Below are 11,443 nucleotides of genomic sequence, written 5' to 3'. Positions count from 1 at the left end.
AGTCTTTATGCTAAGCTAAGCTAACCGGCTGCTTCATACAGTATTTACCATACAGCGAGTAGTATCAATATTCTCATCTAACTCTTGGCAAGAGAGCGAATAAGTGTAGTTCCCAAAATGTTGAACTGTTCCTTAAAAACATGTCGACCTAGAGGAAAACTCCTCTGAATTGAAAACCAACAATCGTCTCCATTAGAACCATGAGCATGTAGAACAACTTGCCGGAGGAAAACAGCAGACATGAACTCATTTAACATCACTTTTATGATTCGAGCTTTTACATCTTTTTTCTTTTTTATTGCTGCCTACTTCTCCTTTCTCTTATCTGTTTCTATTACACCCCTCATGCTTTTATGTTCTTCCTTCTTTTTCATCGTAAAACACAGTACCTGTTTTAAATAGCGCCTTATAAAATATATATACCCAAAAGGAAATGCACTGGGACTGAGCCCAATACTTTTTTCTACAAACACTTAAATATGACAAAAGTGATAAAGAAATAATGCATTAAATTGTGGTTTGTTAAAGAAAAGAGAGAGGTGTTCTGTGGAGAATCTCAGTTGTAATGTGTACGTTTCCATAATAATAAAAGATTTCTGTTGACACATTTGATCTGTTAACTCTCTTCTCTCTTGTTAACAGGCAGGATTTCCTTTACAGTCCATCAACAGTCTTGTAGTACAACAGGGGATAGCAGTGGCAGATTGTAGTTTACTGTTCACTGGTCTGAATCTCAGTCAGATGTAAAGTCCTTTGGGCTCCACTCTCTGAAGGGTTTCTTAGGAAGTCCCTAGTCCTTCCGTTTTCCAAGGATCTGATGAAAGCTGAGGCTGCCAGGCTCCGTCAGAGAGCTGGATGATGTCCCCTGTGGCCTTCATCATCATCATCTGGATTTTAAAGCTCCATTTGCATTAGTGTGTCTGGTGTTGGAAAGAGAGTTTGGATTTATAAAGACAGTGTCAAATCACAAACACTTGAGACCATTATAACTCGCTTAAAACAACAGCAACCAGTCCACGTTTCCCAATGAAGGCCAGGATAATATAATCGACCACTGTTAAGGAAATATGATGTCAATCGTCTAACGTTACACAAAATATCAAGTCAGTGGTGGAAGAAGTAAGTCCTTTACTTAAGTAAACGCATCAATACAACAATGTAAATATGCCCCATTACAAGTAAAAGTCCTGCATTCAAAATCTTACTTGAGTAAAAGTACAGAAGTATTTTCAGCAGAATGTACATAAAGTAAAAAAAAAAAGTATTCGTTCTGCAGAAAAAGGTGACATATATGTGATGAAGGTGACATATAGGTGATATATATTATTATGTATGACATTAGTCATAGATCATTAATGCTGATGCATCAATGCGTCAGCAGCAATTTACTGTTGAAGCTGGTCGAGAAGAAGCTACTGAACTACTTCATGTACAGTAAGGTTGTTTAATACAGTGGTTCCCAACCACTGGGGTGGTCGTAAGAGGATTAATAGTTTTGGAAAGAAGAAAAAACAAAATTCTGCTACACAAATTTGTATTCATTTTTTGTACTTTTCTCTCATCTTTGTTTTTTTTGTGAAATATTGGATAATTTGACCTCTATGTACAGAACTTGAGTAAATGTACTTAGTTACTTACCACCACTGCAAGCCAATATTTCAAGTAAAACTGTTCAAGTAAATTGTGTAATATTAGTAATATTAGTTAGTTAGCAATATCATACACCATATTAGGTCAATATGTCACTGCACTACAAATGAAGACAAATGTAAAAAAAAAAAGTGGAAACAATTGATTTTAAGGAAATATCAAGTAAATAGCCTAACAAAAAACATTATGTAAGGCCAAGAAATTATCAATATAATATAATATAATATAATATAATATAATATATAATATATATATAGCTGAATATCAAACACAACAAATGAGATAATCTGTTGGTACTGCCAAGAGGTTTTCCCAGAAGACTCCTCAGTCTAAAGCTGACATCTGGGCTCTTAACCATTCAAAGAGTTCCCCGCCCTGCATCTCCCATCCTGCCAGCCTCCTGCATGTGCTCGGCCATCTGAGGATCAGGTGGACTGCATGTGCCTGCACACTTGATTCACAGAAAATGGTGCAAGAACAGGACTTGTGATGTGTTTTTAGTAGTGTTGGATGCAGTTAGATTTTTCCTCTCATAACATCCACTGTGGCCACAGAAGATGGATTGGCCAGGGAAGAGCTGCTCTGGGTGTGTCTGTGTGAAGTCACCATAAGGATTTTATTGGAGTAACTAAAGGAAATTAAAGGTAAGGCTAAACATGTGTGTGACTGATTTATTTTTCCATGTTTTTCTTTTCTTTCTTTTTTAGGCAAACATAATTAATCACAATGCTAATAGTCCACATTTGCTAATTTGTTAAGAATACAATTTAATGACAAATAATGACCTTTTTTATAGAGCAATGACATTAACTGAATATTGTTTGAGTAAAAAAACTTTGTTTCATTTGATATTTACAGCATTGTGTGTTGCTAGTAAAAGAAATAGAAGCTCTATTTCATAACGTACTGAATAAAATATAATACATAGTATGCAATTGTAGGGAAAAGTTCTTCTCACCTTGTTACTTAAGTTTAATTTTAAAAAAGGTAAATCTTTATTTTGTAATTTCCTAATAATTTCCTAGGTTTCTTTCCTTGCCAAAATTGTGCTGCATGCTCTAATTGTAAAAAGGTCAACACCAAAAAGAGTACAAAGAAAAAAAAACATAACATGCAGCTCCGGTAATGTTGTCTACCTTCTTGCATGTACCAAATGTGGCATCCAATATGTAGGAAAAACAAGGAGACAACTTAGATTTAGAATGAACATAAAAGTGCTATTCGTCGTGCTGATCCTAAATCACATGGTAATCATTCTATTTCGGATTTGGCAAATTGGGAATTGGGAAATTATTCAGAAATTATGGACCCATAAAATAAAGTGATACCAAAAAAAGAAACTTAGTGAACCCAGCAGCCATCATGCAGTTATGTCACTTACAGGACACACGTTGCTTTCAGTCAGCACACTGGTTTCCTAAGTGATGCAGCTCCTGAGGGAGAGCAGCTGATTGGCTCACTGAGCCACAGAGCTTCAGGCCGACTGTGTGTGTGTTTTCGTTAATGATCCACCAATTAGTCACACAATGGTAACAGTTGCCTAAACACCTTGTCATCTGTCTGCGCTGCAGAGGGTGAAAGCGTGTCAGTACCCTCACATTTTGGGGTGGAGGTTCGCTACTTTTTGTGCTTGGAAATGGATTTTAGGTGAACTTCCATCACGTCAAAATTGCATTTCAAACAATGCAGCATCAGTATCATGTCACTGAGTTTATCTTGTAGTTGCTTCAGTCGCCACAGCAACCAGCTGCTGTGTGACGGGCTAGGTGAGGGACTGTGTCAGACAGTCCCAGTTGTCCCCCCCCCACCCGTCCCCTGACTATAATCTGTCATACGCACCATAAACACTCCCAGAGACTCTCTGTTAACTATAAACACTTGCTGCCACAGTGTGCCTGCAGGAAAAGTCAACTGAAAACATGTTCAACACTCCCAGTCATGTAGAATAGATGACTGCAAAAGAGGCTGTGATGTGAGTGTTTGTCCACGCCTGCAGATCTGAAGATGACGGGACAGGCAGCGGAGAGAGACCGGTCGCCACACAATCTGTCAGTGAAGACCACCTTGGAGGAGGAGATCGAGAGAGCCGAGAGTATTCTCAGCAGGTGATAACAACTATTAAATCATGTGTTAGGATGTACTTGTCTCAGAAATATCTTTGAGAGAAGCAAAGCATGTGATGTACAAAAGAGTGAAAGCTCACATGTATGTTTTTTTTTTTTATGTTTTCACTCTGATCTCCCAGGGTGCCATCTGTCTGTGATGACACATCCTCAGAGCTACAGAGAGTCGCTGCTCTCGACCCTCGCGGAGGCAATTCCAGGAACTCTTTTCAAAGGAACGGAGCTATCTCAAGGTAAAGCTCTAACAACCCGGCTGCGACACCAGTGGGGCCCCCAGAAATTTGTCATAGGGGCGGCCGGATAGGGCCACTGAAAATCTTGGGGTGGCGTTATTGATTTAAATGAATGGTACCTAATGTAAAAATCAGATAGAAGCATATTATGCATATGCAACTCGAAAGGGGAGGTCAGCCCCTTGGAGGCGCCCCTGTGGCACGTCAGCCTCCTGCACAAAGCTTTTATAAACTGATTGATCAGTCTGGCTTTTTAAAAACAGCCTGTGACTGTTTTTAAGTTTAAATTAGGTACAAAAGGTGTTTTATTTAAGTCATTTTAAGGTCACAGGCTGGATAAAAGTACACATTCAACCTCACAAATACCTCGATGTTGGTCATTTTGTCAGGGGAAACACTTTATGTACTAGGCGCATAAACCCAAAGAAAAGGTTTTCCGTCTTATTCTGTCATTGTGTAAAACTTCTTCTTGATGTACTTTTAGCTGTTTCTTCCCCAGAATCGTGTCAAAAAAAGTACAATCATTTGCAGACAGTTTATGACTAGAGTGGTAACGTTACTGGTACACTGTTCACGCAGTGAAATTTGGGCACAACCGTAAAAAGGACGACTCTCGCCAAGTACGAGTCGGTTCCCTTCGTTCATACCAAAGAATCGGAATCGTTGGCGAATGTAACATCACTAATGAAAACCAAAAAAATCAGTTGAAGAGAATTCAAGAGAGCGAAAGTCTCTAGTCCTGTCTGACAAAAGATGATTTCAGTTGCTTATAAAAAGATTTTAAAACTAATTTGTAGAATAAAAAAAATGTAAAAATGGAAATATTTTACAGTAAAGGCAGTAATTGTATCTAAAAACATATACTGGATGCCAAGATAAAAGACTTCTCTTTGAGGATGTTTTTCAACTGAATAGGTTTAAAGCTTACTTGTGCCATTTTAAACATTAACTGTGATTCTTTGCTAGAATCATCTAACCTTCTTGTAGTCAAGCTAAGCGGTGTTGGTTTCTTAATATTTCCCATAAACCTGATTGCTTTTGGAAAGAAAAAAAAAGGATGTTGCACATTTATTACTATGTATTACTATTTGACCTTTCTGAGGACATGTAGTAAGTGATTTTTCCATCTCCCTTTCTCTTGTTCCACTGTCTGGTTTTGTGAGAGACACTGACAGCTGTAGTTGTGTTTGTGCTGGAGGAATAGTGTTTGGTGAGACTGCCAGTCCTCTCTCTGATGGTGACGTACATTAATAGCAATTCATTTGATGTTTTTAATATGGTTGCGAGTTGTTATGCGGCTTCTTGAAGATGTGTGACTGTCATTTTGTTTTCATATATGTTAAGAAAGTGATTTAAAATGTTACGAGGTGCTGGCAGACTAAATTACCAGAATTTGAACTCAAGCTCTGATTCACACATGATGTTTAATTTTTACAGAGCTTGTATGTTTCTTGTGTGTGTGTCAGACTGGTGAGCCTGGTGGTGAGACTGAGGGAATGGGCACACAGGAGTCTGTTGGAGGAGGAGGAGCGGCCAGACTCCTTCCTGGAGCGCTTTCGTGGCCCTGAGCTGAGAACGGCCCCCAGCCGCATCAGCAACATGCAACCAGATGCCAATGGCAGCAATGCCAAAGGGATCTTTAGGTATGCCTGCCTGCCTGTTACCCTGAACCATCACTATGCACTTTGATATACACTGGGTGACTAGAAGAATAGAAACACCTGCACGTTCTACTGCAGTACAACTGTTCTGTAATAATACTACCTTTCTAAAACATACATAACTTTAAGCATTAGGGTTTAGGGTTCATTTTGCCCAGAGGTCACAACAGAGTGACACTTGAGCAAATCAGAGGGACACTTGGGGCTTCAGGGCAAAAATGAACCCTTGAGGTGTCCATTAGGTTATAGGCATGTCCTGTTTAAATAAAGGTTTTAGAAAAAAGGGCACTTCAGCACTCAGAGGGGTTGATTCAACTCTGTGATAGTTTTAAGGTTGTAGTTTATGATGCTGTGTATGTGATTGCAGTATACTGTAAGGTGTTTCTAATATTGTTGCTTCACTAAATAAGGGAAAGAAGGTGGACAAAATATTAAAACAGCTTTCAATATAATACAGTACAATATGAAACCACAAAGGCTTAAAAGTTACCACAGAGACGAGTCAACACACAAACAAACAAAAAGTAAAAATTAAAAATATTTTTAATTGCAATCTCTCCATGCTTTCAGGAAAAAGTGGGATTTGTTTGTGGTGTCCCCATCCGATAACGCCTACTATCGCTGGTTATTTGTTATCGCCACAGCAGTGCTCTACAACTGGTTCCTTGTTGTTGCGAGGTAATAACACCACAGTCGTTATCTGTTGGGGCCCTGCAGCCTCTGGAGATGGGTGATGGATGTAGTGGATGGGTGTACTGTCCACTTCTTAGACTGGAGCAGTAAATCCTTTTTCTTTTTATGATCACAGGGCATGCTTTGACAAGTTACAGGTGAACAATTACATCTGCTGGCTGGTGTTGGACTACCTCTCTGACATTGTGTACATAATGGACACTTGTGTCCGACTTCGCACAGGTAACCTATTTCAAAATACAGCTTCTGGCATCAAGACACAACAGAAGTGCTAAGCCTTAAAGGACACATGTGTTTATTTTTTATGTGATTATTCAAAGATAATTATCTTTCAAATTATTCTGATGGCATATCTGTGGAAAAATATGACAATCCTGGTGGAAATAGGCATATTCAATGTCACTTTCAGCACATTAAGTAGTGATTCGATGACCCAATTGCCTTAGACTTCTAGAAACTGGTATGATCAATACCTTCAGTGAACAAATGTTACATTTTAGTTACAATTTACAGTAAACATTTATAGTATTAGGCAGGTGAGGTGAGTCTATGCTTAAACTACTTCTGTGTCATTTGGGTCTTTTACCTTATGGCCAGATGTGAGTGAACACAAACTACAAGCACATAAAAATGTTTAAAGCTGCATTAATTTCTTTTTTTTCTGGAAAGAGCACAATGAGCTGTAAAGATGACTAATCACCTTGATAATGTTAGCAAACAGTTGCCTTTTTACACATCCAGCAGACACAGAGCAACATTAGCATTCATTTGGAATTGTGTTTCTGGTCACCTTGTGGCCACCACAATTGTTAATCTAATATTCACTCTCCTTTTAGCTATTTATTGCTCTCTACCAACTCCTGAGGGAAATATCTGACTCTTTAGCTGCTAAATGCTCTACTATGTTCACCAGCTAGCCGCTAACTTTGTCTGTCTGCTGTTTGGTGCTGGACAGGTAGCATACAGTGGGTTTTTCAGAGATTTTTCACTGAAAACAGTTGCCTGTTGCTGTTGGAAACAGGGTTAATGAGAGCCCCAAAAAGTAAAGTTGTAGGACAGAAAACCAAAACAATGAGCTGAAAGACGGTAAATTGCTCCTTAGAGAGAGGAACTGCAGAGTCAGGTGATCATTCTCTAAAGCGACACCTTTCACATTAAATATTGTTAGTATAAAAATATTGATCAGTGCAGCTTTAAGGTTTTTCATCCACAGTTCAGCTTCATCTCAGAATATGAAGTGATTTGCAGAGATAAAACACAACAGTGAGCTGAGATCACTGTTCAACTGAATTTGTGCTCTCTGTTTCTTGTCTTAGGGTTCCTGGAACAAGGTTTGCTGGTGAAGGACCACGCCAAGCTTAGAGACAGCTACGTCCGAACGTTACAGTTCAAGCTGGACATAGTGTCCATCCTGCCCACTGACCTGGCGTACATCTCTACTGGCATCCACACACCACAGCTCAGGTTTAACCGTCTGCTGCGCTTCCCGCGCATGTTTGAATTCTTTGACCGCACCGAGACACGCACCAACTACCCCAACATCTTCCGTATCGGCAACTTGGTGCTTTACATCCTGGTCATCATTCACTGGAACGCCTGCATCTATTATGCTATATCTAAATCTTTGGGATTAGGCTCGGACACTTGGGTCTTCCCAGACATCTCCAAACCTGAGTATTCCTCCCTGACTCGGAGTTACGTCTACTGTCTGTACTGGTCGACTCTTACTCTTACCACTATTGGAGAGATGCCTCCACCAGTGAGAGATGAAGAGTACCTATTTGTGGTCTTTGACTTTCTTGTTGGGGTGCTGATCTTTGCCACAATTGTGGGAAACGTTGGCTCCATGATTTCCAACATGAATGCCACGCGTGCCGAGTTTCAAGCTCGGATCGATGCCATCAAACACTACATGCACTTCCGCAGAGTCAGCAAAGAACTGGAGACACGTGTCATTAAATGGTTTGACTACCTGTGGACCAACAAGAAAGCAGTAGACGAGCAGGAGGTGCTAAAGAATTTGCCAAACAAACTGCGGGCTGAGATTGCTATTAATGTACACCTGGAGACCCTGAAGAAAGTACGCATTTTTCAAGACTGTGAGGCAGGACTGCTGGTGGAGCTCGTACTCAAACTACGCCCACAGGTCTTCAGTCCAGGGGACTACATCTGCAGAAAAGGGGACATAGGAAAGGAGATGTATATCATTAAAGAGGGGAAGCTGGCTGTGGTGGCTGATGACGGAGTCACACAGTACGCTCTTCTCACTGCTGGAAGCTGCTTTGGGGAAATCAGCATTCTGAACATAAAAGGCAGTAAAATGGGAAATCGTCGGACAGCCAACATTCGCAGCTTGGGCTACTCTGATCTCTTCTGCCTCTCTAAGGACGACTTGATGGAGGCAGTGGCCGAGTATCCAGATGCTAAGACTGTGCTAGAGGAGAGGGGCCGGGAGATCCTGATGAAAGAGGGTCTGCTGGATGAGAATGCAGAAAGCGGTGGGCTGCAGAAAGAGGACACAGAGGAGAAGGTGGAGAGGCTGGAGTCCGCTCTGGACACCCTTCAGACTCGCTTTGCCCGTCTACTTAGCGAATACACACACACTCAGCAAAGGCTGAAGCAGCGCATCACTCTGCTGGAGCGGCTGCGGAATCAAACAGACTGTGGCGCAGATGCAAGCGATGACATGGATGCAGATGCAGAGACGGTCAATGAAACAGACGCTGGGCCTATTGTCCACACAGATGGGTCTCCACATCGGAATAATGTGCAAATAGAGGACAAAAAGAGCCCAACATCAAAACATTAACCGTCTCACTAAGGAGTTTTTGGATCCATGTCTCCTGAAATACTTTGATTCAGACTCATTAAGAGTATAGAAAAACTTCATGACACTCTTTTTATCTTCCTTTGTGAGAATATTTTTATCAGTTTAGCTGAGTGTAAAAAGATGTCTGCATGTCAATAAACATGAAAAGAAAGTGGACAACACTGCTATGTCCATGCAGTCTTTGAGTTCTGAGTGTGAGTTGAATGTGTGTTTAAATGGTGGTTACTTCCCAGATCAAGCTAAATCAAGGTATGGAGAACACATTACTGATGAGGGGGAAAAAAGAAAACTAGAGTACATTAAAAACCTGTAAATGAAGTATAAATGTCACTTTTTAGATTTCAGACTTAAAAACACTGAAGATTGCTGGTTGTTATAGCTTTTGGGTCACAAAACATCTTATGTTTGGTTGCATCAGCAGAGGGATTCAGTTCTCTCGACATATGTTATGCTCTGGCCCTGTACACCTTGTCTCTGCTGCTCCTCCTGGGGAAAAAGTCCAAGGAGAGACGATAGAAAATGATTTGCTGAGTTCACGTACACAAACACAATTATTTTCCAGTGTCCTTATTTTCCAGGTCAGATCTGAATCAGGCATTCTATGATGATTATCACAGCAATCCTTTGACATTTTCTTCCCTTCTTTGGCTTTTGTGGAACATTTGAGGAGAGTTCTTGCATTGAAAATGATTTGGGTTCTGGAGAAGTGACTCACATGGATTTTGCAGTTACTTCTATTTTTTCAGTTCTGCCGCAAATGGGCTTCAATTTAGTGAGATTTTTATTTGCTATAAAATTTACTTTACCAGTCTTATATTAAAATGAGTAAGCCACTTTGTCTCTTAGTTACTTCTATTATGCAGACTCACTCTCTGAAGGGAGGGACTGGGAATTTTCCAGATATTCAGCCTTTGCATTCCAGGATACAACTCAACCACATGAGCAGTGTCGATAAGCGCAGCTGGAACAATGCCTCTGCAGCAGAGCTGGCTATGAGGCAGGAGGTAATGAGTGCATATCCCTGGCAGCCCCTGAAAGAGTTGGTGGGATAAAGTACCACAGACAAATTTCCAGTTACTGTACCTGCTGTAGGCTGGTCAAACAGCATGACTACATAGAATCTCTCTTTTGTATCACTTTAGAAACAAAAGGTACAGCTCTTGATAGACTCAAATATCAAACCTGTGTTTTCAGCACTACGTAGATCTCAATCTTGGCCTAAATATAACCTTTATATGAGATATGAAATTTCCAGTAAACATTTGCAAATCAAAAGATATCTATATATGAACTAAATTTGATTAAAGTATTACAAGTTTTTAGTATTTCAAGGTAAGGGTAGACTAAATTGAAATATATCATTGAAATGTTTTTACGCAATCTGTAAATTTTCACTTTACAACCAAGATGCCCAGACGTCTTTTGACCCATAAAACACCAGAACCATGCTTACTTAGTTAGATATGGGTTGCGGATGACAGCACCAAAATTTAATCTGGCTCAAACAATGTTAAAAGCAGAAGTGAGAAGCCCATGTACGGTCTTGACTTTCAGGGATTAAGAATGACAACCCTTAAATTTTATATAGGCTGCATATATGGCTTACCTACAGGCTGAAGAAATGCAGCACTTGGTGATTTAAGAGCATAGCAGCAGCTCAGTTTGAGTGTTATGTAATCCAGTGTGATATACAGTATATTATCAGCATTTTCAAATGTTGGATCCAGTAAGAATGTATATTATGTTGAAAACCAAACTGTTCAGTGGGATTTGGTAGGCAGCGCTGTATACATTTTATCAGCCGGCATTCCCAGTGGAGGCTGGTGTATTGACAAAACAATCTCAACTCAAGGTCCAGGTTGAAACAGAGTCTGGACAAAGCTAACATATGACAACATGACAAAGTGCAACTCAAAGGCCCCGAAAATGTATTTTCTCACTCAGCTTCTTACTATGAGCAATGGGGTCCCACATGACCGCACTATTTTCTATCAACGTTAGAACAATTTTGTTTTTTTCCCATGAGATATTTCTGCATTTCTTCTTTTCTTCTAGCTGGTTTAAAGTGGGAGGGGCTTAGTCAGAAAAAGGTGATGTCACATACTTTTGTGCACCAATCACCAAGAGTTTAGCACCATTCGAATCAAAGTCTGATAACAGGTGTTGATTTGTTTGGTCACTGTCAATCAAATCTGCTCAGAACACACCCACAGTCCTGAAGAAGTAGATTAACTGAGTTTTTGGGCGTTAAAC

General features: G+C 40.1%; 1 protein-coding gene across 1 annotated transcript; it reads left to right on the top strand.

The window, feature by feature from the left end:
- Positions 1 to 2,032: 2,032 nt before the first annotated feature.
- Positions 2,033 to 9,357, top strand: cnga2b (cyclic nucleotide gated channel subunit alpha 2b). Its single transcript, XM_044223378.1, has 7 exons — positions 2,033 to 2,294; positions 3,647 to 3,755; positions 3,896 to 4,006; positions 5,473 to 5,649; positions 6,238 to 6,345; positions 6,476 to 6,582; positions 7,677 to 9,357. Exons 2-7 carry the CDS (start codon positions 3,655 to 3,657, stop codon positions 9,167 to 9,169), a joined length of 2,097 nt encoding a protein of 698 aa, XP_044079313.1. The 5' UTR covers positions 2,033 to 2,294; positions 3,647 to 3,654; the 3' UTR covers positions 9,170 to 9,357.
- The last annotated feature ends 2,086 nt before the right edge of the window (positions 9,358 to 11,443 follow it).

The sequence above is a fragment of the Siniperca chuatsi genome, linkage group LG14, assembly GCF_020085105.1.
Source record: "Siniperca chuatsi isolate FFG_IHB_CAS linkage group LG14, ASM2008510v1, whole genome shotgun sequence".
In the NCBI taxonomy this organism is placed as follows: Eukaryota; Metazoa; Chordata; class Actinopteri; order Centrarchiformes; family Sinipercidae; genus Siniperca; species Siniperca chuatsi.
The sequence above is the reverse complement of the archived record's forward strand: the minus strand, read 5'-3'. Positions and strand labels throughout refer to the sequence as shown.